Below are 15,568 nucleotides of genomic sequence, written 5' to 3'. Positions count from 1 at the left end.
TAGAGTAAAGTGTCTAGATCATGGGACACAAGTTTGAACCCACAACCTTCTGATTATCAAGCCCAGATCTTTAACTAGGCTGTACCCACATTCTCAGCAGAAGGTTTTAAATATGACCAAGGGAAAGTGCCAGAAAATCATCTCATTGCACAGGATTTCTTAGCTTGAACAAAAGCTTGGATGGCTCGAGTTCAGAATGGAAAAGGTATCGCTTAGATATAAATCATTAATCCATCTAGTAGATGCACACCATCTTTCAATTTCAGAACCCAAAAACACATTCCTCATCCACAAAGAAGTTATTTAACACGACTTGACATCCCATTTCTGTTTCTTCATCCCAGAGGCAGATCCTTTCAGGTTTGAATTAAACACAGCAGAGTTTTATAAATTCAACAGTTTTGCAATTATACAAAAAAAAAAAACATTTATTTTTACACTGCTGAGCTACAGAAAAGCCACAGAGTCGTTTTAATATATACATGTTCTTAAAAAAAACCTACTTGCATTGCTAAAATTAAATAAAAGACAGAAATGACAGAAAAAAGAAGTTTAAAAATGAACTTGCACCAAATTATAAGACCACCTTCTGTCTACACAATAAATGCAGTAATACAGTCAATTAGCCCTGATCAGTTGTAATAGAATACTGAATGAAGACTCCAGTGATGTTTAATTGGTGTTCTGTGTGACATGACCTATCCAAAACATGAAAATGGAAACAGATATAAGGCAAACCTGACTGGTCATCTATCAAACAATTAATGATTACTAAAAGGAAAAATAAAATGCAAAATTACTCGATAATTTGTTGCAAGTTTGAAAGAGTTTTCATATGTTGGACATGAAAGTTCAGATGACTTGCAATGCATGACAGCTGCAGGATAGTTTTTACATACATGAAATCAATGGAAAACATCTGGGCAAAGACAACCAAGAAGTTTAAATACAAAAAAAGTATCAACCATCGGATGAATGCATTTGAAATAGCTAGTCAAATTTTACACAAATGTCTGGTACAATTATGCCGTTATGAAGATATATCCAAAATATTCTCTTTCTGAAAATGAGAAAAAAGACCATCTATTCCCGTTGCCAGACAGTTAAATCTGTTGCTCAAATAAAACAGCAGGACCTGTTACTTTTCCATGTGACACTGCCATTGACTATCAATCTGGCAAACTGATTTTCAACACTTTTTTTCATGTCATTGCTTAGCTTTTTTGAGAATGGTTCCCACTGCAGAGATGACAGTGGTCTTGGTGCCGCTGGCTGTTGTGGTCACAGAGACGACTCCAGGGAGGGTGGCAGTGGTGGTGAGGAGGGCGGGTTGTGCCAGGGTCACTGGCACTGCTGAATCCCACTTGCTCTTCCTCTTCTGAGCATCTGCTGGGTCATAGCACTTAGGTTTAATTCAACTAGAACTAATGGTAGGTTTGTTTGCAGTAACACTAACCAACAAAGACTGAATTATAATTCAACATATGTTTGGCTGTCACAATTCCTCAATTAAATTAGAGTACTTGATTTAAAAAAATTCTCGATTGCAATTTGGCCATGTCGGCATTATTAGACCTTTTCAAAGGCTGCACGATATATCAAAACCATTTAAAGGTGCAGTGTGTGATTTTTAGCTGCATCTAGTGGTGAGGAGCATGTGGATTATTTACATGCATGCAAGTTACGAGTTTCTTCCAGCGTCTCAACGCGTCTCCGTTCACAGTAAATGCAGTTCATCTGGGAATGCAACGTGCACCATTTCACCAGATGTGTAACGTAAATCATTTATAAACCTTAGTCAACACAGGAGAATACATCAATACATTTCTAAATAAGCAAACTGTTGTTCATCGTGATTTCAAATAAAAGTTCAAACCCTCGCTCTGAGTTTGCATGTTTTGATGTCCACATGTTTTTTTTCCCCAAGAAATTACAGTGGATGTAGCATGTCTATCATAAAGAAGTGGCCAAATATCAAAGATTAATTGGAGATTTTAATTAAATCTTGTTTGGACAATATTAAACAAGGATTTGATCATGCTGTAAAGTGTAACAACAACAATCACCAGACCGTTGGTGCCCTATGGAGGCATTTATTATCATACATGATGAACATAAGTTTCGTGTTTTATGTATTTTATCAGTGTTGCTCAATTTTGATACTTTCGTTGAACCAATTATTATTGCCTCATTGTTATTATACCAATGTATTTTAAGTCATTTTAATGGTTCTTCACCTAGGTCTATTTGTATTACCACAAAAAGTGTATCCGATTACTTGATTAATCGTCAAAATAATCCACCAATAATGTACCAAATGACCAAAATAATCGTTAGTGACAGCCCTAAACATTTGCATTTCATTATCATGAAACTAGAAATGGCTTATGCAACTATTATCATAGTAGCGACACACTAGGAGTAAAAAAAAAGGACTGATTTTCTCTTATAAATGCTGAATAATACAGTTGGGGGAAAAAGCATTATATATATATATATATATATTTTTTTTTATAGTAAAAGCCTTAAATCTTGAAGTCTTTTTTGGTAATATATATATTTTTATCATAATAATAATAATAATAATACTAAGTATAGCAGGCTGTTATTATACAACAATAACATTGCCTATATATGTTGCAATTTCATCACTTTACATTTTTAAAGACCGTATTTTTGCTTAAAACACTCAATCATGCATTGTACCTGTGGATGAGGCAGTTGTTGCGTTTGTGGCCAGAGCTGCTGCATTAGAAGTGGTGCCTTTTTTAGTGCCCGTCACAAATTCAATCTAAAGACACATGGGTAAAACATTGTAACCGTCAGTGAGGTTTTGGCCCATATAGAAGAAACAAACCTTTTAATATTATATATATATATAAAATAAAAATAATAATAATGATAATAATAATAAGTGGAGTGCCTCAAGGTTTTAACCTTGGTCTTTTCCTTTTTGGCTTTTTCCAGCTTGTCCATCTCCACCTTCTGAGCTTTGGCTGTGGAGAGAATAGCACACAAATGGTTAACAGATGTAATCAATCTAATCCATATGAGTTGAAATGTCAAATTTAATTTTAAGCAAAATTTACCTAGAGCCTCATAATACGAATCCTCTGACCAGCCATGGGGGTCAAACATGTCCTATGGAGAAGTAAACACAAAAAGTTTTTTAAAACAGCAATGTGTGTTTACATGGTATTAAAAGGTAAACATTACATACTTTTGGATAATTGGTTCCAAGTTCATCAATTCCACAGAACTGGATTAGCTTCTCATAAATGCTATAAACACAAACACAAACACATGGTTAGTTTGCAAACAAATAACAGTACTTTGAACAGTATCAAAATATAATCAGCTTAAGGTTATGTCTGGTGCATGGTGGGTCATTAAAACTTGTTATCTCCAGACCTTGGGTTGCGAAACTCTTTCTTCATTTGAATATGGCTGTTTGTATCAAAGTCTCCATGAAGCTTCCGCTCGTAAAGTTTGAAGATCTTTTCCTACAAACAGAAAAGGTACAACAGTCTTATTATCTAATTATTTTTCCTATCATTATTGATATTAAATGCATGCATGATCTTGCCAAATAAACAAATTGTCCATTTTTTATTTTAAATGCAGGTTTATGTCAAATGTGCACTACGAAACAAGAAAAATACTGTTTCCTCTCTTGTTGTGAGACACTAGGAATGAATAAAGTCTTTGTACGACTGCGAGTTTCTAGAACTAGAGGGTGATTTTTGACAACCGGACTCCAAGAAGCACTTGGAGATGTGCCATTTGCAGTTTTCCTTCACATTCCAAGAAGTCAAATAAATTTAAAAGTCCTTTGTTGACAGTTAAGACACTGATCTTCATTTGTACAAAATGGACTACAAGAAAGTTAGCAGGAAGACCAACTGAGGTGTATAAGAGAATGAGGATCATGTCTGAGCAGCGATAAAAGCATAGCCACAAGGACAGGATATTAATCATGACGTGGAAAAGCACAGCCCATCTATCAGTACTAGGCTGTACAATACTGAGTGTGAAAACCACGCCCGTGTAACACCTGTCCCAACAGCTCACGAGAGACGGAGCCACAACAGGAAGTGCTATGATTAATAAGAATTTTGACAATGAGATATGAATAAATATTAACAAACCACATTATTCTAACGAAATATGTTCAAAAATGACCTACGCATCAACATGGTTTTGACATCCCTGACCTCAAATGTTTAAATCCCTGGACATGTTCTGACAGGACGCAAGTTGCATGATATAGGGCAAACTGCCAGTCCTTACCCCCGGGTGAGGCAAAACACCTGAAAGACTGACACCCACAACCTTCCACCCCCTTGAGCCCCCCCCCCCAGTGCCACACCCTGACATAAAACATGTCAGCCAGGATCTGAACATGTGCTCTAAAGACGTTGCCAAGAACTAAAACAATGAACTCATATGATCTCTTTTTATGACTGCTGATGACAAAGTGTAGTGTAGCAGTCCAACCAAAACAGAGCAGCTGAGAGAATGTTTTTCAGCTGGTATACGAACAAAAAAAAAAAAAAAAAAAAAAAAAAGTTCTTTGGAAAATTCAGAATTCATCAAGAATTAGAAGCACCAATCATATTGTTCATTTGCATGCACAGTCTATGTTGTTTTAGCCAGTGTAATTTTAATTTAAAGGGTTAGTTCACCCAAAAATGAAATTTCTGTCATTAATTACTCAGCCTCATGTTGTTCCAAACCTGTAAGACATTTGTTCATCTTCAGAACAGAAATTAAGATATTTTTGGTGAAATCCAAGAACTACCACTTTTCAAGCCCCAGAAAGGTTTTGTTTTATTTTCTGTGAACAAAATATTCTCGTAGTTTCATAAAATTAAGGTTGAACCACTGTAGTCACACGGATTATGTTAACGTTGTCTTTACTACCTTTCTGGGGCTTGAAAGTGGAAATTGAGTTATGTATATGGAGGCGCAGAAAGTTCTCAGATTTAATCAATTATCTTAATTTGTGTTCCCGAAGATGAACGAAGGTCTTACGGATTTGCAACGACATGAGGGTGAGAAAGGATTTTCGTTTTTTGGTGAACTATCCCTTTAATTAAGATACTATTATTAATTTTCAACCAGTATTTTGTATTTCCTGTTTTCATTTTAATTTTAGTTAAAGGTTTAGTAATTTTGTTGTGCATTTTTGTCAGTTTTATTAGTTTTATATAATAAAACTGTATGTCTACATAATTCACATTATACTATATTTCTGTTTGTTATTTTAGTACATCAAGTTAAAAATTATTTTATTTGAAGTATGGAATTTATGGTTTTAGTTAACTATAATAACCCAGACTTTAGCTTCAAGTATTTATGCAAATAAAAGTAACAGACAGTGTTTGTTTATACAGATGATGACTTAATTAAAAACCCTATTTCAGCATGAGAATACAATCGGCATAAAGTCAGGTCTACTTTGCAGCATACATCCTAAACTAACAACGAGCGAAATATTTTTTACAGCATGCTTGATTTTGTTAATATTAGTTAATAAAAATACGATTGTTCATGTTAGTTCACAGTGCCTTGACTAATGTTAACAGAAACACCATTTTATTTTAAAACATTTATTAGTACATGATGAAATTACCTTTATCTAAGACTAGCCTAAAAAATTCTGTAGTCATGTTAACTAATGTAGTTCATGTCAACAAATGAGACGTTATTGTAAAGTGTTACAGAAGAGGCCATCTGACTGACATTTAAATTGACCAACTACTTTTTAACATCATGTTTATGTAAAAATTTGAAATTATTGTACAGCAGCCTATTATCAAAGTCAATAAGCGCTCATTCAAATAATCATGCAACAATTTCCACAAAAGGAGTGGAAAATGTGTTGACTTCTGTCAAAAATTCTGTATGTCCAAAATCATTGGTTAAGTTGAGATTTTTCACAAATGTAAGTGTCCTTTAGGATCTAATTTATAACTAAAAGGACCTCACTAACATGTGATCAGTACAGCAGTCTTTAACACAGCTTTGTGTGTAAAAATGTGACTCCTGGAAATTGCATAGCAGCCAAACAATCAGATAGAATTGATTTTGGCCCAGTCTTGTTGTTTGTTTGTGCAATATGCAGAAGCCTGTGAATGGTCAGCGTGCAAGCTATCTGATAGCAGCTGAGACTGATCAAAAACAAGTTCTCTCATTGGACCCCATGGCAGCAAGTCAAGAACATCTCAAACAGAACAGAGCAACAATCTCACCTGCAGATGACTGGAACAACGCCCGGCGGGTTCAGGAGGAATTCTGATCTCGTCAGGAGACATGTTCCGAACCTTCTCCGAAAACTGTGCTATAAAGAACAACAAAATACTCCTTTGAAGAATTAAATACATGAATGTTACAATTTACTTTACAGTATAAACAGGTGTGCTGCAACAGAGTAATGACAATCATATGCTCATAAAAACAAACTACATTTTTTCAAGAAAATATTGTTGATGCCAGAGCATTGCTATGCATGTTATATCTAGCATGTTGGTAAGGTGTGTGTGTGTGTGTGTGTGTGTGTGTGTGTGTGTGTGTGTGTGTGTGTGTGTGTGTGTGTGCGTGTGTGTGCGCGTGTGTGTGTGTATATAGTGTGCAAGCTTATTTATAATTATTTAAGTTACAATTTTTCTTTGGTATAATTTTTCAGTAAAATATATTTCGATGGGCCTGTATGTTGTGCAATAAAAATTTTCTTTGGTTTAGATTTTTACATATTTCATACAAACGAAAATTATTGCCAACTTAAAAAGTGAGCACATACTAAAAACTATAAACATATAAAAAAGAAATAAATCATGAAGAAAATCCTTCTCCCATCAGCGGTATAAAGTTTCCAAACACCCAAATAACATTTTTAAAATGACACTAATCTACTACAATTACGCAAGCATTTGCGAGAACTGTGTTCTGTATTTTTTCTTTATTCCTTCAAACTAGAAGTGTCTATCAGCAGATTGTCAGACATCTCTGGAGCAAATTACGGAGAAATGGAATTTGTGGTTGCGTACACATGCAGCAGTGAACACTATTCAAACCATACTGGTTGGAACAGGCTACTGCCGAATTCCCTTTCACCTCACCTCCTCTCTTCTCAATCCCACACACCCTTCCTCCCCCATCTGCCTCTCTCACACCCCCTGGCTGCTGTTCTGGACAGGTCTGAGGCAACGACTGTGGGCCAAAACATGCCTCCGTTTGTTAAAACACATGACAGACGCACACACACACACAAGCAGGGAAGGGCTGGGTGGAGCACTCTAGAAGTGGCACACTTCCCAAAGCAATGCACAGACACACACCGACATAAACATGTAGAAACAGGCCCTCTAGCGATGGAAACTTGCTGAGGTAGGTCGGAATTTCGGAAAGGTAAAATCATTTTTCATAAGAATTGCCTTACGCAAATTGAACATTTGAAATTCTCTATTATTATTGCTCATTTTTATGGTTAGGGATTTTGGAAACTCCTAATCCTAAATATTGAAAATCGACTCATAACTCCTACATAAATGAAACCTCAAATTGTGCAGCTTCTCAAGATGACAGGCTTTAGGACAAGTGATCAGATTTGCTATTTTTTACCAGGCGGATGTTAAAAAAGGAAAAATAAGTCCCATAAACTGTGGGATAAAAAAAAATTTAATAAAAAAAAAAGGAAAAGGAAACCTGTCTCACAGAGTACAACAGTGCTAGCGCACTTAATCAGTGACCGTGGTTTTTCCTGTTCTTTTAAGGTGAATAACAACATTACAAACTTTGATTTGAAGCAAAATTGGACAAAAAGGTATTTGAAAATAAGAGGAAAAGACAAAGGTAGAAGGCTGTCTCCTTAATGGCTTTGCTGGTGAAAAGAACTACACTCCCATGAAGCATTGTGAACGACATAATGGATCAATTTAAAACTATTGATGGCTAATTATACATAGGAACAATATATTTTATGTTTCTTGCAATATAGCAACCACATAAAAACAACCCCAGAACACCCTAGCAACTAGGGCTGGGTATTGACACAAATTTCATTATTCGATTAAACTTTGATTCACAATCTTGCGATTTGATAAGCCATTTTATTGACGTCTTTCCGTGGCTGAAACCTGATTGATGATAGTAGTAGTAAAGTGGAAAAGATGATACGGACATGACACATGCTGCTGCTTCGCTTAATCTGTGATCTGCCACGTCACATTAAAGAGAGCCAAAATGGTATTTATTGTTTGAATTTCATAAATAAAATGGACAGAATTTGAAATCTAAGACTTTGTTTCATATCAAAAGTAAAAAAAGCTTCTTTGATTTATTGGATGGTACTGTAGGTGACCTACAATGTTCGGAAAACTGAAAACAGCATAGACTAATTTAGAGATTCTTTGTCATTTAAGAATCGATTTCGGTTCATAAAAATGAGAATCGATTAAAATCGAGAAATCAATATTTTTTTTCCCCCAACCCTATTAGCAACCGCCATGGCAGAACTAGAACAAAGGCAAACACAACTAATACTTTCTTAGAAAGTGTAAAAACTTTGGTATAAAACTGTTAAAGTTTGCGATTTTGTGGCTCTCATGGATTCAACTGTAGTTGGTCTGAAAGCTGTGTTTTATAAAGCATTCACACATGTCTTAATTACAGTGTGATTAGAGTAAATGTGGTAGCAGCAGGCAGCAAGTGTGCACAGGAATGTTGGCAAGACAGGGGTCTTCTATAAAACCCCTAAAATCCCCACTGTTGCTCTCAAGCCAGCTTTCTTATTCCTGATATGATTTAGTGTGATTTTAGCTGGTTTTTGAGCAGTAGATCTCTCCCCATTTGTCATTTCCTCTCCATCAGAGTAATCACGCGTTAACTGTACATGACTCATTTCTCAGGCATCTTCAGAACTCAGTGTTCACCCAAACAAGTGGCACCATCACACACAAAGCCCATACACCAACTCCAGTCTCAGAAAGACTCCAAAAAAGAGAAGGAGGGAAAATTAGAGCCGAATGTAAAGATCTTCTGTCTCCCAACCACAAAGCAAATCTTTGAGTTTCCAGCAAGACCTTCCTTTCTACGGTCTATTCTGATCTTTTCACATTTTAATGTGAAGAAAAACAAGACAAAGTGGAACGTTCAGTTACTCGTCCAAATGTCTTGTTTACAGTAACTCCCAACAATTGCAAAAGTAGAATATTCTGGCTCTGAGTGCATCAGAAAGATATATGGCATTATAAATACAGTTTTTATACATAAAAATTTAGGGGCCCAAACTTCTAGGCCTAATGCATGTATTACGTTGTTACGTTTTTTTTCATGAAGAACGTACTCTCTCTACGTTCCAGCTGATGAACGATAAAAATATTGACAGCCAATCAGAATCCACCCAACTATAAAGAGCTTGAGCATTTAAAACAGTAGGAGATAACTGCAGGGCATGCTTATTATAATCAGAACATTATCGTGCATGAAGTGGACACTAATAGTTTTTGTTATAGTTAGGGTTATAGTTATCATTCTTGGTGAGAATTGGCCTTTAGTTGGAAATTGGAATCGCTTCCAGAACAATTTTTTCCAGCTGATGAATGATAAAAACATTGACAGCCAATCAGAATCCACCTGACTTTAAAAAGCTCTAGCATTTAAAGCGGCATACAACATAACTGTATTGGGAGCTCATTATAAACAGAACGATATCATCTGTTGATGTGGGCGCTAATATAGTTATCGATCTTGGTGTGAATGGGCCTTAAGTGGAAAAAGAAAAATGCCCTCATAGAAAAATTAAACTTTGATGAACAAGCATTACAATTGAAGTGCTGTACGATCCTGAGGTCTCACTATAATCAAACTAATATCACACAGAGTTGCCATAAAACAGAACTGAAGCAATCCAACCTGGATCACTCATTTCCTGGGCACGGCCAAGGTACACAAACACACACCTCAGCAACTTTCTTGCACCATGTTGGCTGGAGCACAAACACACATCAATGCTTTCTAGCATCTCTTTGGAAAGATATTTCACTTGAAGATGAGGGAATGATTAATTTGATACTTACCAACAAGCTCATTGGGGTCTTTAACCTCCACTTCCAGGACATCCTATAATAGAAGAAAAGGTAAAAAACACATATTGAAAATCAATAATACATTGATTTCAAGTGTTTTCAAGTAAGCTTGTACATCCATCCACATAAGATGAATTATGATAAACCAAGTGATATACTGTTAAAACCATTTAATCAGATGATATTTGGCCATTTTGGAAATATCAGCATCAAATAATAACTGTGCCTGCTTGTTGATTTAACAAAAGTGTTAGCACCCCCTTGTGTAAGCTCCAAAAACGTCCAACAGAAAAGTCCAAGGATAAACAGTTTTTTATTTTCAAATATTTTTACGCAAATATAGCGTGATCATTAACGCATGTCTTTATACACTACTAGCGATTCAGAAGAGAAAAGGTTCAATCCTTTGCTGTAGCTTTTAAAACACAAAATGTCTTTCCTGGAAAGCTTAAAACCCAAGGCGTGATGAAATCTGCACCAAAGTGCAAAAGCCCCGAGTAAAACTAGGCTGAAAAATACACTGGGCCTCTATTCACTGTCCTCCTTTACACAATCTCAGATACAGTCACTCAGCAACAGAATGTGCAGATGGAAGAATCGTCTCGTAAAAGCGCCCAAGTAGAAAATGTGTCTAGGACAGCACAGAGAGAAAGATATGACTCACTAAGAGATTAACCTCTTGTAGCCAAAAGCGCAAATCCTAACAACAGTCCTTTCACTTGAAAACTCACTATGGCAAAACAATGTTAGACACAAAAAAAGGACCCATCCATCTCCACTGAGGCAGGGGGCCAGCCTAAAAAGGGGTCTTTTTCATTTAGATTAGCCCAAAAATGGGACCACGGGTTAAAGGAGCTACCCCTCGCTATTTCATTGTCATGCCCCTGCATGCACTAACAACACTGAAGACAAAACAAATTTCTGAATAATACAGTTATCAGACACTTAAGCAAGTGAAGATTACAGCCTGCGCTTAAAAGGAATTGTTACCTTCATGCCATTCCAAACACAAATGCTGCTTTTTTTCTTTTTTTGTGTGGAAAATAGTTGTAAAAAAAGATTTCTTTAAAATTCCCCTTTTTGGGCCCTAATGAAAAACACCACCATATGAGTTTGGAACAACAAGAGTAACGAGTAAATGCGAGTAAATGAGAATTGTCATTTTTGGGGTGAAAAAACAGTCAAGGACAAACATGAACTGAACCCACATAAAAAGAAAAAGCACCACAACTCTTACATTTGAAAACGTTCTCATTAAGCAATCATAATTTAATCATTTCATTACAAAACATGTCTTATATCATTTAGTGATTATGAAGAACAGCGCTCTCTCTCTGGGGTGTGGCTCTAAATTGATGAAACATCACAAGCTACTATTGTGAAAAAGTCATTTCAGTGCATGAAATAACTTGCCAATGCAGTGCTTTGCACATCTGAATTCCTTTAAGATTACTTTAGAATTTAGATTCTAGGTATTCAAACTAATAATGAGAAATGCTGTTCATCAAACAGCAACATAAATGTGTTTTCTAAAACTATCATGAAAGCACCATGTAAATACCACACTTTTATTCAGCAAGGATGTATTAAATTGTCAAGTAACAGTCAAGGCGTTTACATTATATTTCAAATAAAATGCTGTTCTTTTTAACGTACTATTCAAAGATTCAAATAGAAAGTTCCCACACAAAAAAATTAAACAGCTGTTCTAAATAAGAAATGTTTCTTGAGCAGCAAATAAGCATATTAGAATGATTTCTGAAGGATCATGTGACACTGAAGACTTGAGTAATGATGCTGAAAATTCAGCTTTGCCATGACAGGAATAAATTACATTTTAAAATGCAAAAATATATTTCACAGTATGACTGTATTTACTGTATTTGTGATAAAAAAAAGAAAAAAAAAAGAAAAAACGTTACTGTACCAAACTTTTGAATGGTAGTGTACATGCAGTTATGTTAGTGACTACAGCAACAGTTACTACATATACAAAACATTACAAATATTATCATCGAGTACCATGGTATTATCATTGAATATCATCAAAATATAAAGGTACCAACTTAGTACTGTTGTTGTGTAAGGGAAAAAAACAGCTAAGTAAATTTCAAAGTACCTGCAGTGTGCATAAACCTGATGTTTAAAAAAAAAGGGGCAAAAAAAAAAAACATTAAGGACATGCTGTACTACTCATGCGTCCCTTCTATGCAAGTTCAAACACACATGTTCCTCAGATGGAGTGATGCAGTGTTCTCTTGGTTTGAGATCAATCATAACACTCCAGTAAATTTAGGAAGGGTGTGTCTTGAGTTTGATACCCAGAACAGGGAATTTAGGTAGGGTCAAATACCTTCACATCATCTTGGGTCCGCCCTGAGTCCGACTCCTCCTCTTCCTATGAAAACAAAAAAAAAACAGGGTCACCAAAGTCACATTACCATATTACCAAACCATATTCAAGAGCTCCCCCTTCAGGTGTGCAAAGTTACAACCATGGTTCTCAGAGAATGACAGGGAATTCAGTAATAATCAGAGTTGAATTAGAGAGAAATAAATTTTAATTACCAGAAGAGGTGCAATAGTAAATTTACTTTGAGATCTTTTAATATAAAAAGCATATGTGCCAAAAGTACCTAAATGCCAGTTTCACAGACAAGGTTTAAAGCTAGTCCCAGACTAAGACGCATGTTTGAGCTGTCTTAACTGAAAGCAACTTGCACAGACTTATCTGAAAATATGTCAGCACATACATACATACATACATACATACATGTGTATATATATATATATATATATATATATATATATATATATATATTACAGGCCAAAAGTTTGGACACATTACTATTTTTAATGTTTTTGAAAGAGGTTTCTTCTGCTCATCAAGCCTGCATTTATTTGATCAAAAATACAGAAAAAAAAAAAAAAAGTAATATTGTGATATATTATTACAATTTAAAATAATTGGTTTTCAATTTATTAAACTTTAAATTATCATTTATTTCTGTGATGCAAAGCTGAATTTTCAGGATCATTACTCCAGTCTATCACATGATCCTTTAGAAATCATTCTAATATGATGATTCATTATCAAAGTTGGAAACAGTTCTGTTACTTAATATTTTTTCATAACCTGTGATACTTTTTTAGGATACTTTGATGAATAAAAAGTCAAAAATAAAATAAAATAAAAAAGAAGCAAATGTTTTAAAAATAGAAATCTTTTGTAACAACAATATACACTACTGGTCAGTAATTTGGGGTCAGTCATTTTTTTTTCTTTCTTTTTTTGAAATAAATCAATACTTTTATTCAGCAAGGATGTGTTAAATTGATCAAAAGTGATAGTAAAGAAGATTTATATTATTAGAAAATATTTTTTTTATTTTGAATAAATGCAGTTCTTTTTAACCTTTTATTCATCAAATATATTAGGCAGCAGAACTGCTTCCAACACTCATAATAAATCAGAATATTAGAATGATTTCTAAAAGATCATGTGATAGACTGGATGTCACATGTGACACTGAAGACTGGAGTAATGATCCTGAAAATTCAGCTTTGCATCACAGAAATAAATGATAATTTAAAGAAAACCAATTATTTTAAATTGTAATAATATATCACAATATTACTTTTTTTCCCCTGTATTTTTTATCAAATAAATGCAGGCTTGATGAGCAGAAGAAACCTCTTTCAAAAACATTAAAAATAGTAATGTGTCCAAACGTTTGGCCTGTACTGTGTATATATATATATATATATGGACTGAATTTTTTTTAATATTTCAAATTAAGTGAGAAATCAAGTAATCTCATCTCAGTAATTTGTTCATTTTTGTTTGCAACAATTTTTGCCACAATTTCCTTTTGTTACAATTGGCTCTAGTCTCCTCTAGTTAAAAAAAAAAAAAAAAAAGATAAAAAAGGTCCTATAAAAATGTGAAGGATAATTTTGAGGAATAGGATTCCATGTGGATGTAATGGTCTGACACTAGAAAAACCCTACACTGAAAAAGATATGGTGAAAACTGACCGAATTTCTAGTGCTGTCCTCATCACTATCCTCATTTTCCGAGGGCTTCTCATCTGGCTCCTCCACACGACTCACGTCATCCTCTCCGTAACTAGCCGACACCAATCCACCATGAGATTCTGATTCTGCAGAACAAAAAGAAACCATTTTCAGTTCCACTCGTCAAGATTTTCACAAAAACCTTGACTTCCATTCCTGATGATATCAAGGGGCGTTACGACACACAACCAGTTTGTTATCACTTAAAAAGCAAACACTGAAATGTATTAAGATTACATAATATAGATCAGAAAGAGACAAACTGAATAAGAAAATTCATAAATACATAAAGGCAGAAGTATGATTTTCCACATCACATGAAACAAATGAGCCAAATACTGTTTAAAAAAACGTGACAAATGATTTTGAGTTTAATTAGATAGGCTATAGTTACAATGGTAGCCTATATACTACACATGTAAATCCATAATACATTAATATGAGATCTTTTTGATGACAGTATAGGTTAACACCAAGTTACAATCGTTTTACAGTCGCAACATAGAATGTGAGAAGCATAAAATTACTAGTGCTGGGCAACAATTAATCGCATACAGAATAAAAGTTTGTGTTTACATAATGTGTGTGTGTGTGTACTGTGTAGAATTATTTTGAATATATAAAAACACACATGTATATTAAGAATTGTTTTTATTTATATATAAAATATGTATATTTATATATAATATAAATTATGTATACATATATGTACAGTATAGACATGCAAATATTTCTTAAATAAATACATGCATATGTCTGTATTTCAAAATAATTATAAACAGTACTACACACACATATATTATGTAAACACAAACTTTTATTTTGGATGCGAATGCGATTAATCGTTGCCCAGCACTAAAAATTACATAAAGTACCAGAAGAACATAGCTTAAAAAAAAAACTTTATCATAAAGTAAATAAAATAGAGAACGAGTCTCTTTATACGTAGTGCCCTCTACAGCACTCCACGGCCAAGTGTTCGTCGTAATAATAACTTATTACTAAGCCAACCATCAAGAAATAGCTAGTTCAGCTCCTGACAGTAATATATTTCACAAAATAAGCTATGTAAATGTAAATATTGTCTATGTCATCGCATTCGCTGTCATTTGTAGCGGCGCGTTAACCTAACCACAACAACAAAGCCATCAGCGTTACAAAACCCCCAGTATTTACAAGCTTTTCCTAACATTCATTAGAACTTATACCTTGATCATCTGTGTCTGGATCTGAATCCTGCTCTGAATCATCCCCATAAGCAGCTAGTGAAGAGAGAAGCGCACTTCTTTTACTGCTCGCCATGTTCAGCGCTGGCGCACATCAGTGACGTTATGGTCTATATTTCATCTGCGCATGCACGCTCGGCGTTTCGAAACGCCCGTCGCATAGAAGACGCAAGCCTG

At 34.7% G+C, this 15,568-nt stretch overlaps 1 protein-coding gene and 1 long non-coding RNA gene across 3 annotated transcripts; both read right to left on the bottom strand.

The window, feature by feature from the left end:
* Positions 1–414: 414 nt before the first annotated feature.
* Positions 415–15,498, bottom strand: LOC309513449 (SAP30-binding protein-like). 2 transcript variants are annotated; one of them, XM_082189269.1, is made up of 11 exons: positions 15,374–15,498; positions 14,127–14,251; positions 12,442–12,486; positions 10,080–10,122; positions 6,255–6,343; positions 3,412–3,503; positions 3,221–3,281; positions 3,090–3,141; positions 2,938–2,996; positions 2,707–2,791; positions 415–1,389 (listed from the first exon to the last, which is right to left on the bottom strand). In XM_082189269.1, exons 1-11 carry the CDS (start codon positions 15,465–15,467, stop codon positions 1,208–1,210), a joined length of 927 nt encoding a protein of 308 aa, XP_082045395.1. In that variant the 5' UTR covers positions 15,468–15,498; the 3' UTR covers positions 415–1,207. The 2 variants fall into 2 exon arrangements, with proteins under 2 accessions (XP_082045395.1, XP_082045396.1); XM_082189270.1 differs by having other exon boundaries at positions 415–1,386.
* Positions 4,186–6,095, bottom strand: LOC309513450. Its single transcript, XR_014211452.1, has 2 exons — positions 4,746–6,095; positions 4,186–4,713 (listed from the first exon to the last, which is right to left on the bottom strand). It is a non-coding gene; the product is annotated as an uncharacterized lncRNA (long non-coding RNA).
* Positions 15,499–15,568: the final 70 nt, after the last annotated feature.

This window comes from Leuciscus leuciscus (assembly GCF_965113295.1).
Source record: "Leuciscus leuciscus genome assembly, chromosome: 13".
Taxonomy (NCBI): Eukaryota; Metazoa; Chordata; class Actinopteri; order Cypriniformes; family Leuciscidae; genus Leuciscus; species Leuciscus leuciscus.
The sequence above is the reverse complement of the archived record's forward strand: the minus strand, read 5'-3'. Positions and strand labels throughout refer to the sequence as shown.